Source organism: Zootoca vivipara, chromosome 7, assembly GCF_965207765.1.
Source record: "Zootoca vivipara chromosome 7, rZooViv2.hap1.1, whole genome shotgun sequence".
In the NCBI taxonomy this organism is placed as follows: domain Eukaryota; kingdom Metazoa; phylum Chordata; class Lepidosauria; order Squamata; family Lacertidae; genus Zootoca; species Zootoca vivipara.
The window spans coordinates 79,731,412-79,750,463 of NC_142590.1; the positions used below are offsets into that span (position 1 = coordinate 79,731,412).

Consider the following 19,052-nt stretch of genomic DNA (forward strand, 5'->3'; position numbering starts at 1 on the left):
CTCCCCCCTGCACATCCTAAATCCGTTCGGGATGGGGGTGTTTTTTTTGGGGGGGGGGGAGCCCAGAACAGCTTTACGCATGTGTGGGGAGACTGCAGCAGAGCAGGGAAGTCCCATTGTGCAAGTGAACTCACGGCACTCATGCATACCCTGCTTAACATGAAGTTTAATTCCACCCAACATAACAAGATTGAATTTGTGTATTTGAAACCCCCTGTTGAAGCAGCAGGGAGATCCAAAATGTATTGGATATTAGTATTGGATATTAAACTTTCCCCCCTACCCCTTTGGTTTCTGATCCTCTCCCCACAGCCCACAGACCTTCATTTCAAAATGATTATATATATATATATATATATATATATATATATATATATATATATATATTGAGAGAGAGAGAGAGAGAGAATGAATATGATGGTGGTGCTGGCATTTCCTTTCACTTTAAGCTTTATTGATCAGCTCAAGCAATATATTAAAATTGTTCAGAAGTGGCATGCATTAATTAATTCTTCAAATCACCCTTCGAATCAATCAGTATAGATTATATCAAAGATTAATATCATCAGTACAGATTACAGTATCGCAAACAGCCCTATACCTCTGAACTGCCTATGCTCCTTTCGCTGGTTAACGTCCGGCCAGTTTAGCCCTGTGTGAGCTCTAAATGGCTCAGCACTTCAAATAAAAGGGAAAGGGGAAATATCACTGAGTAGTGCTTGATGTGTGGGGAGAAAGCCCCTTCTGTGCTCTGCTTGCTGCTAGGTGGAGGTAACTTTGCAGTTGGTATCTAAGCACTCAAGTTAATATTTTCCCATTCTTTACTTTGTGTGCATTTCAGGTGCTAACATGAGCTCACACTGTCACCTTGTGGTCGCATGACTCACAGCACATTTGAAAACCAAAACATGCTGCTGTTGATTTTAAAAGGAATACTTAATCCACCTAAATCTCCATGGAACAAGTTAGCTAAACTAGAGAATATTTAGCTGGGATAGGTAATTAAATAACCGGGCTTAAATCAGGTTCAGAATGGGTGACAGCTACAGATTTTATTAACCTGTTTGAAAGCGTTTTTGTAACTCTCTCCTTAAGAGAGAGGAAGGAAATTGAACTCCTCTAACTTTTGCATAGATCATGTGAGAAGTGGAAAATTTGGGGCATCAATAGTTATCATTTTAGGTCTCTTGTTTCACCTGGTACATTTTACAGGACTCTAGTACCATCTTAAAATAAGCATGGTTGTCAGTCACCTGGCAGATTATGAGACAAACACAGGGCTCTCAATCCCCATGTTTGTCTCATTTTGCTTAACAAACTTTATATACTGCTTACTATGAATTTTAAAGTGTTTTATTTATTTATATTTATTGCATTTATATCCCACATTTTTCAAGGCGGTCTCCCCCTTGTTTAACCCCATCAACCCTGTGAGGTAGGCTCGATTGAGAGGCAACGATTGACCCCAGGGCACCCAGTTAAACTCATGGCTGAGAGTAGAATTTGAACCCTGGTCTCCCAGGTCCTAGTCCAATACACCAATCACTACTCTGCACAGGCTCTCGTGCTGCCACACTGAATGACTGGTTCCTTGCATGTGCGGAGGAATCATAATGCTAGTATGTTGAGGGACTGAGAGAGCCAATTGATGGGGAAAGAATGAGGCAGGGAGCTGTGGCTCATGGGTAGAGCAAGCGTTTTGCATCCAGGTTTGGTATCTCCAGGCAAGGCTGGGAGGAGCCCCTGTAAACCACCTGTAGGAAATCTACAACATATAGACCAGTGTTTCCCAATCTTGGGGCTCCAGCTATTTTTGGACTACAAATCCCATCATCCCTGACCACTGGTCCTGCTAGTTAGGGATTATGGGGGTTGTAGTCCCAAAACAGCTAGAGACCCAAGATTGGGAAACACTGGTATAGACTGAATTAGCCAGCAAAACTGTTTTTGATCAACACCACTCACTCACCTGACATCAGGCAAGGGATATGTAGTCTTGGCACACATGTAAAGCACACAGCTTAGAGCGCACCACTGTTCCTTTGCAGCAGAGCTCTAAATAGCAGCGCTAGTTAAACTTTGGTGCAGAATGCAAGCCCCATTTTCAGCAGGGATGCAATCCACCTACTGTCATGTGGCAACCAATGTTTGTACATATGCCCACTTGTTCCGTTTGGACCATAGAAGGCCGGTCAACTTTTTGACCCAGCCTACCGGCTGAAAGTGGTTACCCAGCCCCTGGTGCAAACAATACTGAAGCACATGAAGCAATGGGCTAACAGCTTCCTATGTCCCCAGGTGCTTGTCTCTTCCTTTACAGGAGTCTCTCTCCCCCCCCAAAAAAACTGGCTCTTTAACCCTTGCCTCTCCCATAGAACCTTGCAAGTAAAGCAGTTTACATCATAAATATATTTACGGCACCTGAATCTGTAGTCAAGGCTCAACAGAACAGAGACAACCACACACCTGGGAGTTGCCACTGAGCAGGGGTGACAACAGGACTGGCTCTCTGCTTTGGGGGCAGCCACTCCCTGCTATCCTCAAGCTTTTTGTTTTTAAAGCTGCCCTCCAGGGATGAGGAGCCAGTGGTTCACCAGCCGATCTTTGTCTCCCGATTCCCATCAGCTGCAGTCAGAAAGGAGCACAGGTCCCCCATTCCTGATTTATTGTAAAGCTGCTGTGGCAAGGCTGTCAGGGGGTGAATGGGAGTACTTGCCTGTAGTCTGGTCTGATTTGGCATGAACTACTTTCATCTGTTTGGTGTGAGCATTAATCAGGCAGTAGTCAATGCTCACGGTGCCAATACTTGCTTTAGAAGAAACTGATGTGTACACTTGTAGTGTGTGTAAAACTGCTTGTATGAAGCAGCTCTTGGATACAGTAGTCACATTAGTCCTCTGGGTTTCTTTTTGGCAGCGATCCAAACAGCTGCAAGGAGACCTTCTTCACCTGAGAAATATGCATAACCAACTCCAGCAGAAGCAAAAGCCTCTAGGAAGATTTTGCTTCCCAAATTGCTACCTAATTTTGCGAGGGTGCCTGTCAGAGACAAAAAGCGATACTTTCATGTTTCTGTATGGAAGAGATGTATCCTGTTTTTTTTAAAGCTACTTTAATGTACAAGTTTGTGGCCTTTTGCTGATCAGACATGCATGTTCCATTTGTGAATCACACTCGGAAGAAACTGCAGCGGAAGCTTCAAACTGCCTTTGTACGATACGGATTGGCTCATTGCAACCCCAATAAGTTTTTCAATCTTTTTTCCAGCTGATTGTACTTTAAAAAAAATGTGCCAAATTGCTTTTTAAAAAATATAAATATGTGCTTAATTCTTATTTTTAAGGCAGATTGCCTGCATGGCACACAGGAGACACAAGAACCAAATCTGCATTGGAATCACAGATTATAAGATTAACATCATAGCAAAAGTGGGAGGAAATCAAACTCAGCTCCATGTGATAATTCTTTTGAGACTGCTCTTTTTGGATACTGTTTCTTGGTACTTGCCTGGCACCTTCATGACATATCTTTATAATAATAATTTATTATTTGTACCCAGCCCATTTGGCTAGGTTTCCCCAGCCACTCTGGGCGGCTTCCAACAATATTAAAATGCATTAAAATGGCACACATTGAAAACTTCCCTAAACAGGGCTGTTTTCTAAATGTTAGGTAGTTGTTTATCTCTTTGACATCTGATGGGAGGGCATTCCACAGGGCAGGTGCCACTACCGAGAAGGCCCTCTGCCTAGTTCCCTGTAGCTTTGCTTCTCACAGTGAGGGAACCACCAGAAGGCCCTCGGCGCTGGACCTCAGTGTCCGGTCAGAACAATGGGAGTGGAGACACTCCTTCAGGTATACTGGGCCGGGGGCATTTAGGGCTTTAAAGGTCAGCACCAACACTTTGAATTGTGCTCGGAAACATACTGGGAGCCAACGTAGGTCTTTCAGGACCGGTGTTATATGGTCTCGGCGGCCGCTCCCAGTCACCAGTCTAGCTGCCGCTTTCTGAATTAGTTGTTTCCAGGTCACCTTCAAAGGTAGCCCCACAGAGCACATTGCAGTAGTCTAAGCGGGAGATAACTAGAGCATGTACCATTCTGGCGAGACAGTCCACGGGCAGGTAGGGTCTCAGCCTGTGTACCAGATGGAGCTGGTAGACAGGTGCCCTGGACACAGAACTGACCTGCGCCTCCATGGACAGCTGTGAGTCCAAAATGACTCCCAGGCTGCAAACCTGGTCCTTCAGGGGCACTGTTACCCCATTCAGGACCAGGGAGTGCTCCACACCAGCCTGCCCCGTCCCCCAAGAACAGTACTGCTGTCTTGGTCAGGATTCAACCTCAATCCATTAGCCGCCATCCATCCTCCAACTGCCTCCAGGCACTAACACAGGAGCTTCACTGGTTCCGATTTAAAAGAGAGGTAGAGCTGGGTATCATCCGCATATTGATGGACACCCAGCCCAACCCCCCGATGATCTCTCCTAGCGGCTTCATGTAGATGTTAAAAAGCATGGGGGAGAGGACGGAACCCAAGTGAGAGCCCAGGGGTCTGAACACTCATCCCCCCACCACTTTCTCGACACGGCCCAGGAGGAAGGAGTGGAACCACTGTATAACAGTGCTCCCAGCTCCTCTAGACGGTCCAGAAGGATGTTATGATCGATGGTATCAAAGGCCGCTGAGAGATGCAGCAGAACTAGAAAACAGCTCTCACCTTTGTCCCTAGCCCGCTGGAGATCATCAACCAGCGCGACAAAGGCAGTTTCAGTCCCATGATGAGTCCTGAATCCCGATTGGAAGGGATCCAAATGGTCTGCATCCTCCAGGCGTGCCTAGAGTTGTTCAGCAACCACTCTTCAGCAAGACAATCCTCAGTAATTCTCTTGCTTTAGTCCTCTTGCAGCATGACGGTTCAGTGCTTGGAATTTTTTATGCAACCAGCGTTCAAACAAAAACCACACAACCACCCAGTAAAATTTTGTCTGTCTAGTGTTCAGAAAGTGAAACGAGGACAAGAGTATTTGCAAAAAAACACACCAAGTTGTATTTACATCCACATGTAATAACATATTCCACTAAACTGAAAACACATCATAAATAAAATGACTTGAATGGTGTCTACAGCCTGACAACTTAAGGGAAGTTCCACAATTAAAACAAATCAAGAGTGTAGGAAATAAATACAACAAATTGATAATTTGTACCAGTATACTCATTGCTATTGCAAAACAAAAACAACCCAGTAGTATCCCATAGTTAATACTGATGGGCAAAACCTACTTTGGAGACCAGGGCTGCAATCTACAAAGCACTGCGGCTGCAGATCTCCTGTTTGTTTTGACAGGGCTTGCATGGAAATGTTTGGGTGTACAGCTGCAATTGAGGGCATCTCTTGTGTTAACTTCACAATATATGAGCTGCTTTGTTTTGTGCTGCAAAAGGAGCACTGGAAACTCCAGACCACGGGGAAAGGGTCAACCCACACCATGACTCCTGACCTCACCAGTGTCTCCCCTTCCGGAAACCAACCCAGCAAGTGCAGGACTTATATTATTTCTGCAGGGAAGAAGGAAGCTTGTGCTGGAGCAGCTCCTGTGACATAATAAAGGTAACACGAGAGAGATGTCCTGAGTCAAATTTGAAAGTGTTCTTTGTTCTCTTCCAAACTGAAGAGAGACAAGAGTTTTAGAACTGCACCAAAACAAAGAGGAAGAGGAAGATTCTTTAAAAAACACACATACAAACTATAGTTAAACATAGCCCTGGTCTTTTATATTTTAAGATTCATTACTTGAAAAAAAAGGATACAGACAAGTTATTTTACACATCCTATAAGACTCGTTGAAGGGTAAGGCAAAAATAGAATAACCATCTTCCACGCAAATTTATCTTCAAAAAATAGGCTATAAAAGTGCAAAACTAGGAAAACAAATCTAGATTTTATGTACATATGGCTCAGCTTATGAACAGGAAAACGGTAAATTGTGTACAATTTCCTGATACACAGCACTTCATTACATTGCCAGTTTTACAGAGACATCAAAATTACATATCCCTTAATACACAGGAAGTAAGAAATTAATTTAAAAGGTCTCAAAGTTGCATATGGGGTTGTGGGGGAATCGCCAAGAAAGTCTGTGTTCTGCCGTTTTACATTTGATAAGAAACACACAATCAACAGTGCAAAAAAATATTTTTGAAACCATTTGTTTCCTGGAAATGTTTGACATCCAAACCCAAAGAAAAGAATGAGTTAGTCATTAAAGGCTTCACATGCTGTATCATCCATATGCACAGCACCATGGCTGATAACAAGACAGCTCTTCCATTCATTATTGTCATGTCCAATGGAAAAAATATTGGGTTCACACACACACACACACACACACACACACAACCCAACAGTTCCTTGACAAGCCTATCAAACCAACTTGGGGCTGCACTGCATGCACAGCACACAGTTCCAAATGTAAAGGAGTGGATCCCTAAGTAAAGCCACCACCATTCCCCTTTGCTTTGGTGAACATAGCCCTGGGCACACTGAAATGTGAAGGCCATTGCCTTCAACATGGGAAGGCCCACAGTTGCTCCATATACGTAGATCTGTGGAGGACTGGGGTGAGGTGGGAGGGGGAAGCGAGACAGGCCTTCAGTCGAAAGTAACGGCAGTGCACATGGCATTATATTCTGGCCCCAAATGGACAGGAATGTTGGGGGTGGGGTGGGCGGTGGGGAGTGGAATGGGACTTCATAGTACCACGTGGGAATCTTTTTCCCATGCATACAGCCTACATGAATGGGTGGGTCATGTCCTTGCTTTGGCTGCTGGACAAACAAGGAGTACTATATTTGCAAATATAAAGTTTTGTATCTGGTACAACAAGTTGCATCAGGGTTCAACAGGAATGTTGTTTTCTGCTTCAGGCATATGTACAAAGTATTTTTAAAGCTATGCATTTTTGCAATATGATGCATCTGTGGAGTCAAAACTAAATATTTAGGAGGAAGAGGGGTAAACGGAATCTCTCTCATGCAAGCACAAGTCCCTCTTCAGTAATAGCTTGCAGGCCAGAAAGCATTTTATCTGAATTGTGACTGCATGCCAAGGATGATGAGACGTGTTACTCCCTATTGATAGAAAATAAAGTACACGGTTTCTTTAAAAAGATTGTGGTACTTGTGTTATTATTCTTGCCTTATTCCAGCTGGTATTTAAACTCTGCATAAGATGAAAACAAAAGTATGTTGTTCATTTGGAAACATTTTCAAAAATGTACATAGGTTAAAGCACAAAACAAAATTTGACAAACTACTACCCTTATACAAAAATAATCCCAGTATTTAAACCAGACACACTCAATGCACAGATTTACCTGAGGTGCAAAGGGTTACACACAGCTTCTAAATTGGATCTCTTTTCAGCAGCACTCAAGTATGCAAAAATATACTTTATATTGAATATTTGGTCAATGATAATTCTGAGAAAAAATATTATTCAAGATCAGGAACAGATGCATTTGCCAGTTCTTTGCAAGCTAGTCTTGAGAAGACAGTGTTTAGGTCCACAATGTACAAATGGGGTCAGACCTTCCATTACAGAACTGTAGTGTTTCTCTCTATACAACAGTACAATCACAGCTTAGTTTGGTAGCTTTCACCATTCATTATTCTCAAGAGATGAACTGCAAGGGAAATCAAAATTTGCCATCTTCATACCTGGAACACACAAACAAAAAGGGTTCTATGGCAATGACTCACAACAGATACAAAGTCGTGTCACTCTTCGTGACCCCATGGACCATAGCATGCCAGGCACTCCTGTCTTCTGTAACCACTTAAAAGTGATTACATATGTAGGAAAAACTATATTGAACTTTAGGCTACAGATTATAAACTCTGGTGCCAGAACATGGAAAATAGCATCCCCCCCATGGCAAATTCTCCCCAATTACATAAAGGAATGCTTGATCAGTGACACATTTCCATTGTGTTACCTATTTTCCCCCACTCTTGCCTTACAAGAGTTATATCTTAGTTTTAGTGCACTACCAAGGACCTGAATGTTCCAGTTAAATGGCCTTAACCACATATCCTCTTGTAAACAAGTCAAACTAGGAGGGTCAGACAAGGTAAATGAAGGACTTACACTTAGAAAATGAAGTAAGAAAACATTTCCAGGAAGGTGAGGAGGGGAATCTTCAAGTGAATCATACACTATTTGAGATACGTCAACACACAAACATTGTTGATACTTAAAGAAGTGTGGATACTTAAACTGTTAGGGTCAGCAATATAGGACAACCCTGGCTGCTGGAATATCAAAGCTACTGGGCCAAAGCCATTCATTCAATAAGCCCAGTAAGAGTGCTTGGTAACTCAGACTCATATTTACATAACAGAGCAAATCCTCTCACAGAGCACCCTTTTCTCCTTCAAATGGAGAAACCACACAGCTTAGGACTGCGCCCTAGGTCTGGAACAATCAATTCTCATGACTTTTTTCTGTTCCTCCTCCCAATATGTGAATTGTGGGGAGGGGGAGGGATCCTTATTCCTGAGGTAAATTTTTAAAAAAGTTGTTTACCATTCATTGCAGCAGAATCATGTTCTCTTGTCATTCAGTCGATTATGTGTATTGCCAATAAGCCTCTTGTAACCTCTTTTCTGCAGCATGGTGCTAGACAAGTGTTGATACGACACTGGCCTTTTTCCTAATAATAATAAAAAATCAGCACATTAGGAGACATTGCCAGTAAGGCCAGAAATAGCCACAAAACTAATTTCAAGAACTTAGTGAAATAACCATGGCATTCTTCCTCTGCCCTTGCTCAAATGCATAACTTGTCTATAAACACACTTTTTGCAACATTTTGATTGTTTTCATGAATTCAGCTGGATCAATCTTGAATGCAAAATGCTGGAAGAATTACTTCAGCCGATGATAATAATCTGCATACCTCAACGTAACACAATGGTCAGGACCCAATGAACCATGGAGCTTTTTTGCATAAGCTTGGGGGGGGGTGGCTATACAGTAGCTTTCCCCTCAAAACAGCACCAACTCCTTTTGAAACCATGAAAACATGAATCCAATTGTTTTAAAGCTGGGTGGGAGGTGCAAAAAAAAATGTTACAAGACTAGCACAGGTTCCTTGCACAAGCCAAATCAAGCTCCCATTTTATGTACCCATTTACCAATTTGTTTCCACAAGACAACTGACTTGCTAGTTTTATACCCAAATTTGGTGGTGGCGGGGGGACGGGGGACTTGCGCTGGAATAATAACCATGTGAACGCAGCCTTATTGCAAAACAAGGCAGCATGTTTGTAGAACTGTGGGTTCAAATCACCTAGTGAAAACCCTGGCCTGAGGCAGCAAAGCACTTTAGCTGCTGCTTGTCCCAACTCTTAGCATACATAATTTCCTGAAGTATTCAAAACAAACTCTGTAATAATCTGATTGAGACCACTCTGGTAAAGAGGAATACAGAAGCTGCACAAGAGGGATTTGAACACATGGAGAAAGCCTTGTCACCATTACAGGCCATGAAAATGTAGATGCAGGCACTTCCCACATGCTTCCTTGTGCTTTCTTTATTACTGTACTTCACTGCAGCCAAGGGAGAGTAGCAATTATATCACTAATGTAATTCAGGAACTGCTCCTGTGACATACAGCCACAGTAAGTCCATACCATCCCAGAGATAAAGCTACATGAGCCACTACCATACTACCGCTTCATGTGGTGTATTAGTCACATGATTCAGGCAAGTGCTGAATCAGCACATGGCATGACTGGAAAAATCCCCGGGGTCCTGTAGCTGTTGGTGGCATCCCCCTTTCCTTTCTTAATTTGGGTGGGGGGACCTGTGAAGGGTCCTGTGTGTGGGGGGGGGACCTGTGAAGGGCCAAGCAGCTCCAGTGTCGCCATCTTCAATAAACCCAATGCCCTACGCAAATGTGTAATCCCTCTGCAATTTCAGTTTGCAGCTCTGAAGCATTCTGGGGAAATGAAATCTGCGGCTGCAGCCACCTGACTGAACCTAGTGCTTCCCTGTGCTGAGGAAATATTCCAGGTACCTGGGGCTCCACTACTTTCAGTACTGCATGGCCCCCAACTGCTGTCTGTTCCCACTTGTCCCTGTCGCTGCTCCCCTTGCACCTGGAAAACTATTATTTCGGGAGGGGTAACAAGGCAGCATTTTAGTGAGAGTACTTTGTCCCAGGTACTCTCCAGCCTTGTGCTGGCCCTGGATCTAAGTCCAGGTTGCACATCTTGTGCTAAAGCTTTTTTCTCTGAGTGGGCATACATATACAGGCAGTGACCATTTTGTGTGGGGGTTCCATTCCTGGCCCCCAAGTGCACATAAGCCCATCCTGGATTCTGGATTCAAACAACCCATACATTACTGGTCACGTCAACTGGACATGCGCAAAATGGTCACCACTTGAACCTAAAGACTCAGGCCAGCAGGCGTGGTCACCAGCTATACACATGAATTTGGCATGTCTGCAACCTTCTCCAACCTGGCATAGGGCATAACTCTTCTTTCTAGCTTTAAGAAGTTACAAAGTTTAGAAAAGGAAGCAGGGAGTCCCACACCTAGCCTCCCCCAACCCGCCCAGTGCTGTATAACAAAGGGCAGGAACTAGGGCTGTTCTCTCTCCCTTAATTTTTAATTAATTGTTCTTTTATTCTGCCCCTGCCCTTCCTCCCAAAAGAGCACCCAGGGTGGCTGACATAAAATCTACATGCACAACAGTTTCTGCAAAACAGAAACTATGCAGCTTGAAGGCAGCTGCTCTTAGCAACATGCTGTGTGAAAACATAGTGGGGTGCCAAATCCCTGTCTTCTGGTAATATAACCGCTCAGGGAAGTAAAGGAGGCAGTACGTGATCACTCTCTTTTTTTTTTAAAAAAAGAAATTATTACTGGCGATTGGTCAGAAAAAGAAAAACAGAGTGACCTATCTTACAATGTCTGCATGGGAAATTTTTGGGTTCACAGTGGAAGCCATGTGTTGATCTCCTCTGGGGCAGAAGTCAAAATATCCCACAGAGAAATCCAAGTTTTAACCATAGTTGTGATTGGGCACCACTTTGTAGCAGCAAGTAAATATATGCCTGCTATCCTATTTTCCCCCAGGTACATTTAATAAGCCCAGGATTAATGAGACAACAGCAATCACATGCAAGTTCTTAAATACACACTGAGGATTAGATAAATGGCTGGTAAATTCTAATTTTTTGTGAGCAGTGCAGTCACTTAAAACATGATAATTTGATTCAGCAAGCAGAAAGCATTCGTTTGTTTTTAAAGTGCTGAAACACAGTGTGAATACCTTCTTTTGAAGAGCTGGGGACTTGGCTGCTACTTGATCCACAGGAACTGTAATATGGCCCAGGACCATATGTTTCGTATGGCTTCAGAATAGTCACTGGATTTATAGCATCTACTTCAGAGCTCATGAGCCCTTGTTTGGCTGGGAAGAAAGAGGCAGCAGGTTTGGTGTGTGAATATTCCTGAGGTAGCAGACCTGCATATCTGCCTGCAATATGTAATCTGCCAGCATCGTTCCCTCTCCGAGACAGCGTAGGGTCAATCTGTTCCGGAGCCGAAAGATTAGGCCTCGCTCTTTTAGAAGGCAGTCCATCAAATTCCAAGTTTATATTCCCTGCAGGTCTGTTACTGAGAAACTCTATTCCTCGATTGCTTGACCAAGCAGATTCGTTCAACGGAGTCTCAAGAGAGCCATTTATGTTGCTACTTGCTATGCCTAATTGAGAAGCCAAAACTCTTGCTTTAGGATCCAGCTTTTTCCCTCTATCCTGTACAGGAGTGCTATTAGGGCTGTTGTGGGTTTCATGCTGTTGTCTCGAGCTAGTAATCTGACCTCCAATCACTTGCAGTTTGCATGATTTCAAGTTACTTGGTGCCGAGCTGCTAGAGTTCAACCCTGAAAAAATGGGTGCTTTGCTCCGTAGAGTGGGACAATGTTTAGCCTTCTCCACATGCAGGGATTTTGACTGGGTAGGCAAGGAAGACTTGATTTTCCCAGGGTTAAGAGGCAGAGGGTGCACATCCTTTCCCAGAAGATAAGGTGGGCATCCAGTACGTCTGGCTTTAAGAGCTGCCCTATTTCTGATACTATTTTTATTAGCAGTGTTGGGATTATTGGGGGGCTTATGCATCAATCGCCGGTGCATTATTAGAACCTCTGGATATAGTGTTCGGTAAGTACAAAAGGAGCAGGTGCTGGTTGCTAAGGAGCACTGAGAAGCAGCAGTTACTGAAGCATCCAGAGAACAGCCAGTAGATAAATTTAAGGGCTTTTCTTGAGCTATTAGTCTGCATTTCGAGTTTTCTGAAATGTCGCTTAGAAGAGCCATATTTGTTTCACCTTTCACAGAACCAGAATAAATCACACTTTCTGGCAAAACAGAATTCCTTTTCTCAGACCTATCAACGTGCTTGTTTTCCTGAAGCTCTATTTCAATTTTTTCCAACTTGAAGTTTTCAAGGCATGGAACTGATGCACCATCATTTGAGCCACCATAGTTTGTACCTTTATTTGTGTCCTGAGTGATATTGTTCAGTGCAGTCTGAAAAGAGGAAAGCATTTCTTTCTGCTGTTTTACAGGTGGGCCTCCTTTAGCATCTTTGGCATCTTCCAGGAGCCTTTTCAGATTTTTGGTTTCCGGAGCACAATCGCCGACTGGCAAAAAGCCCATCTCCTGAGAAGACAGCAAACCTTTACTGTCAATTTTCACATCTGCTGCAGCTTCTGTTTGCTTGTCCTTGTGGTGTCTCTCCAAGTGATATCGCAAAGATGTTTTCTGGGCTGCTGCATACTCACAAAATTCACATTTGTATGGTTTTTCACCTGAAAGAGTTGCAAACGAGAAGTCAGAGTTATTTCCCTCTGCTAAAAGAACACAAGAAGGGAATCTATTCTATCCTTCCCCATTTCCACTGAATATGCTGGGGGAATCAATATTTTGCCAAAATCTAACACTGGAGATTCACTAAGTACTAAGATCTCTGATTTAGAGGGAGTTCCAGCTGCAAAAATATTAAAGATGACCATTTTGCTAAACAGAGGGGGAAAGTAAGGCTAAACAACAAAGCATATAGCCAAGGATGTTAATCCTCCCTATAGTTGCATACATTTTCAAGAGGTTCACGTGTGTGAGTCTCTTGGTTAATCAGGATTGAGATATGTAGCAGTAAGCAACTGAAGCTGAACACTAAGGAGTGCCATCACATCCTTCTGGAATAGCAAAAGTATGTCAAGGACCTTCACCACACTCCCCCACCCGCAAGCAAGTGGCAAAGCAACTTGAGAATTTCCACGTCCTTCTACAAGCTATATCTTTGAGGTGGGCTCTGAGCCATCAATGTTGATGAAGATGCTTACATTCCTGGATTGATGCTTACATTCCTGGAGTCAAAATGGATGTGTAATAGCCTCTCCTCCCAACACACTTACAGCTTCTAGCACTGAACATCACAGTTCTCTGGAGTTCACTGAACACTACATACTCTGGAAAGAGACTAAAATCTTAAAAGGCAAGCAGCAGTGCTCTCTTATTTGTAAATCCCTAAATTTCCAATATCCTTTCCAGTTGGCTCACAATTCTGGAAATTTGGAGTCAATAGGAGTTAACCACCTCATCTGTCTAGAGGTCACAAATTTGGAGTTAACCACCTCATTTGTCTAGAGGTCACAACTAGGGGCTACTGTATTTCCTCAACATGCAGCAAGTTGATTCTGGGAAGTGTATCAAACACCAAAGCTGAAATTATCCTAATCATGAAATTTCCTTCAGTTCAGGGACCAACCATCATGAAGAGAGTTCAATTCATTTTACCTGTGTGAGTTCTGAGATGAATATTGAGGTAATAGTTTGAGCGGAAATACTTCCCACAATAGCTGCATTCTCTAGAGGCGCCAAGGTTTTTAACTTTTGCCCTTTCTATGCCATCTTCGTTCTTATCTTTGGACAGAGGAAGAAAAGAAAAAACACACACAAACCATGTTATAAAAGTGAATACAGTGGTACCTCAGTTTTCGAACAGCTTAGTTCCCGAACAACTTAGAAATCAAACACTGCAAACCCGGAAGTCAGTGTTCTGGTTTGTGAACTTTGCTTTGGAAGCCAAACCATTTGTACCGTTGTGCTGCTAATTTGCAAAAAAAAAACCCACGTGATTAAAGCTTCAGGCCTTCCATTTTTACTGTTGTGCTGCTTATTTGCGTCCCCGCCCCCATTGTAACTGAAGCCTTCTGTTTCTGATTGCAGTGTTCTGAGGTGATATTTGGTGCTTTTGTTTTTGCTACTTTTTGCGTTTTTGTTTGTGTGGCTTTTTCGTTTTTGTGACTGTGGCTTGTTCTTCCTTTTATGGGACTCTGACTTGTGACTTCATTTTTGTGACTTGTTTTTGTGACTGGAACACTTGTTGGGGCCCTTTTAAAGGGGGAAAACAGCAGTAGCCACCAGAATGGAGATTAAATACGTTTGTTTGGGGGTTTTGTTGGCTATTACACACACACACACACACACACACACACACACACACACACACACTTCGGCTGGGTTATTGAGCATGCAATAGCAATATGCATGGTTGCTGTATCCCGGCTCCACCCTGAACTAGAAATAATGTTAAGTGGCATGATGTATGTGGGCATAATGAGTTTATTATACTTGTGTTGCTAGTTCAATAGATGTACTGGAAAAACAAAATTTAAAGTTAGACTTCCAAGAGGAACAAACCCAAGTGCACTGCACAAGTTGAAACAAATCTACTGAATCTGTGGGGTACAAATATTATTATTTATTTATTATTACTGGATGTACAGTATTAAAACCAACCCTATGGGAAGTATTTTAGTTCAACAGTAAACAAAATTTTGTTTAAATATTGTAATGCTAGTGTGGGACACCTTCTTAGTTATTTGCTTGTATAAGTCTTTCATAGTATTGGAACAGAAGAATTTCACTTTTTTAAAAAATGAATTGTTTTTGAGTAAAAAAAGTTCACCCTGACAAGTGCATGGTTTTCTGTAATACATTTAAAGGAGGGAAATCTTTTGTTATCTGTTCATCACAGCAGGTTCCAGTTCTTCATTTGATAGTCATATAAACAATTTTCTCTCTCTCTCTCTCCCTCCCCCCCCTCCAGCTTCTACATGCAACTCCCAAGACATAACACTAGAGGGCAGCAAGCACAGTATTATAATCAACAAAGGGCGTTTCAGGTTCTTTCTAATGCCATTGCTTAGAGGTGCAATTTCAGTTACGGCTGCAGAATGGTGGTGCACACAGAAAACATGGACAGGAAATGCACCTAGTCATTTCATAAAATAAGAGTCATTTTTATCTTCTCAAAATTTTCATATTTTAAAAATTAATGAAGTAGCAACTATGCACTAATGACACAACAACCTAAATGATTATGAATATATATGTGTGTGTGTGTGAATGCGCGCACATACAAACTTGTCCCTATAGTGCTTGGAGCTCAGTACCAGTTGGCAAAGAATTGAGAAACAACGAAGTTTCTACAGGTCATTCAGCCATCAACAGAATGGCTAGTGCTCCATTCTACTATCCTGAACTACAGGTCTGCACATTGCTAGAAAGGGCAAGTGTACATGGAACATGCTGTACAAATAGCATTACTAGCAAAAATCTCTTGTCAGTAACTTTTTAAAAAATCAATGTGGTTTAGATAATGTATATGTGAACAAAACAAGTGAGCTAAAAAGGAATCAAACTTCTTAGTAGCTCTTACCTAAGGTCTCTATTAATCCATCCTCTGATCCATCTTCAGAGCCTCCTTCCCCTCGTTCTCCTACTCCATTCTCATCCACAGTCCCGACATCTGTAAGGCATGCTCTTGGCTGTTTTCCTTCAACAGAGCTGGCTTCTAAGTCATTCTTTCGGTCTCTCTTATGTACTCTTGAGTGAAGGACAAGCTGGTGGTAAGTTCGAAAGGCTTTGCCACACTCTGAACAATGTGTGGGCTTGTCTTTGTTCTGGGACAATTTTGAATCCATCTCCATAGAAGGCACTTCACGGCCAGGATATTTGAATTTGTCTTGTGGTATATTACCAATCGCTGTGAAACTTCCACTTTTGCTTGCCTTGATCTTCCCTGTGCTTTCAATCTGGCTCGCTTTGTTTGCATTCCAAATTTCCCCAAGCTCTTCTTTATCAGAAGAGGAGTCATCATTGTCTGTACTTCCTTCATGCCCTGGCTCTTTCACTTGCCCATGGCCAGTAGCAATTTTTCCTTTGGTAGCCAGTTGCCATGCCTGATATGTACTGAATGGATCTAACTCTGCTATCCATTTCACAGGCTTTTCTTGCTTTTTATTGCTAGGAGGCATGCATGGTTTTAAGTTTAAAAACTGCAAAAACTCTTCCCTGGGCGATCCATTTCCTTTGTCACCTGGGTCAGCTTGTGAGCCATCATCACTGGCTACTGAATCTTTGGTATGTACTTTACTGTGCTCAATTAAACTTTCCTTATTCTGAAATAGGAAGCCACAAACCATGCAGATTTTGTAAGGTGATGTAATACTCTCAGTTACTTGGTCTTGTACAACCTCATTTATGGTTATAGGACTCTCTGATCCTTGAGGTGTCTTGCTTCTAGAACCAGGCTTACCAGTATGTGTTCTCATGTGATTTTTGAGGAACCATGGCTCCTTAAATCTCCTCCCACAAACACTGCACCAGTAAGTGAAAGAGTCCTTGTGCTTTCTCATGTGGGCCTCAACATCATATGCCTCCTCAAATGTTTGTCCACAAACCACGCAACTGAAATCTTGGCTATCCTTTTCATTGGCATCTGAGGGTGGCAAATCTGTTTTCACTTGTCCTTTATCAAGATGGCTAAGGTATTCCGCTTCTACACGCAGAACTGCTGGTTCACAGAGTGTTGGCCTGTGCTGCATTAAGACATGCTTACCAAGATCTTCTGGATGCTTGAAAGTCTGATCACAAAACATGCAATCCAAAGGCATGCATCCTTCCCCTTGCATTAAGAACTTGTCTTGCAAGTTCTTGTACGAGATTGTGTTGGCCCCTTTTATAGGCATAGTGGCATCATTGTTCTCCATACGTGAACCAACAGTACTTGCTATGCCATCTGGTCCATCCATATATGCTAAAAGAGGTTGAGTAGGCATATTCCTTTGAAGATGTTAGCATGGATTATAGGCGTTTTTTGCGTTGGAGATTAAGGCCACTTCAATGGCTTCCCACCTGTTTACTTGCAAATGTCCAAGCCCAGAGGACCATCAAGAGATGTTTGTTGAATGTTTTTGCTCATCGGTAGGGGCAGAGATCCTCACGCAATACAAACTATTTATAAAAGTGTCCCATCAGTTCTCTAATGAAGGTATTGGATTGTTTATGCTCTCCGTGAAGCCTTTTCAGTTCATTTAAACTTCAAAGAAACTAGCCTGCATGTATCTCCACATGTAAAAAAATTCAGATCTTCTTAAGCCCAAAGAAATATGGAAATTGTTTAGCAGCACCAAGAAATTCACCACCTATGGAGAGAAGATTTAACACACAAACATTAACTAAGGAAACATGGATATAATAAAATACTTTTGTTTAAAAACAAGAGGTTAAACTAGTATATTTTATATGATTTATTCATGTTTTATATTGCTACCAATATTCAGATTAAGTAATAAACTACTCCCTTAAGTCACCATAGATAACCAGGAATGTCAGGGAGGAAAATGTATGGAATTCCATAAAATAAATTACAGCTTAGAGGAAAATATGTGTATTACTAGCATAGCTGCCAAGTTTTCACTTTTCTCGCGAGGAAGCCTATTCAGCATAAGGGAAAATCCCTGTAAAAAAGGGATAACTTGGCAGCTATGATTACTAGGCGTCTATGCTGGAGAAAGTGAAGGTCATTTCTCCCCACCCAGCATAGAAATGCAGCAGGGCTTATGGAAAAGGGACAGAGTGAAGCATTTCTCCTTGTCCAGTCTACTGCATTTATGAGCTGGCAATAAAGGAGGCAAAGCCCTTTCGTCTGGGACTAGCACAGAAATCAAGCAGGAAGGCAGAGGAGCAGGAAACACTTAATGCCTCCTCAGCCAGTCTGTTGCATTTCATGGCTTTTTACTAGCCTGATTTTTATTCATAAGAGAGGTTGACCATCTATCTATCCTACCAAGCTCCTCTTGCGGAGTTCAAAGTGGGTAGGTATTTCTTTTGTCTTTTTTTTGGCATGCTAGTAACTTTTTATGCCTAATGTTTAAGGCTGTCTTATAAAAAATGACTTCTTCCTTTTAAAATTATTGCAAAACACACACATTTAGTCCAAACAACCTTATTCTTCCTAGATGTCTATGAATACTCATTTAAAAACAACTGCAACTACAGCTAACAGTTTGCCCAGGCAAGTCTAAAAAACAATTTTGTGTATTCCACAATTAAGTAAGTATAACACAGCTATTGAATTCAGATTTCAATACATAGTTATCTTTAAAATGATGCAACCGTCAAAGGAAGTTACTAATTTCTGCGAGGAACCTGCCCTAGGGAGTTACTGTTTAACACTCACATCATGCTTTTATATTCATATGGAAGAAGCTGCTTCAGTGAAAGAAATCTAGTAAGGATTGTTACTAAAGTTCTTTCACCTCCAAAATCCCAGGTCTACATTTTCATTCTGGCTGAAAAAGTCAGGTGAAGCAGAATTCCATTCCACTGTATTACATCCAAACAATTTAGGTTGTTTTATACGAGCCCTCACCTTGCAAGAATGGTTCAACTTTTAAGATTAATTTAAAGTGTGAGTAAAGCTCTTATTCATGACTATAGCCAACATCTGCTGTGGATAGTGCCCATCTGGCAGCCATTTTGAAGCTACACTGTCTGCTGCTACTTCATCAGGCAGCCAACTCAGCAAATGGAGTTCCTACCCTTTGGATTACTTAACAGCACCATCAGCAGCAGACCTACCAGATAAGAGACTAAGACTACGTTAGCCCTAAAATAAAACT

General features: G+C 42.2%; 1 protein-coding gene across 2 annotated transcripts in view; it reads right to left on the reverse strand.

Annotated features, from left to right (window-relative positions):
- Positions 1 to 5,025: 5,025 nt before the first annotated feature.
- ZNF217 (zinc finger protein 217) overlaps positions 5,026 to 19,052 on the reverse strand; it is a 30,013-nt gene continuing 15,986 nt past the window's right edge. For both annotated transcript variants that reach the window (XM_035122934.3, XM_035122935.3), the window contains exons 2-6: positions 15,806 to 17,573; positions 13,879 to 14,004; positions 11,349 to 12,890; positions 8,590 to 8,716; positions 5,026 to 7,721 (exon numbers count right to left, since the gene is read on the reverse strand). In XM_035122934.3, coding sequence (XP_034978825.2) covers positions 8,607 to 8,716; positions 11,349 to 12,890; positions 13,879 to 14,004; positions 15,806 to 17,207 — 3,180 coding nt within the window. In that variant the 5' untranslated portion in view covers positions 17,208 to 17,573 and the 3' untranslated portion in view covers positions 5,026 to 7,721; positions 8,590 to 8,606. The remainder of the gene's footprint in view (positions 7,722 to 8,589; positions 8,717 to 11,348; positions 12,891 to 13,878; positions 14,005 to 15,805; positions 17,574 to 19,052) is intronic.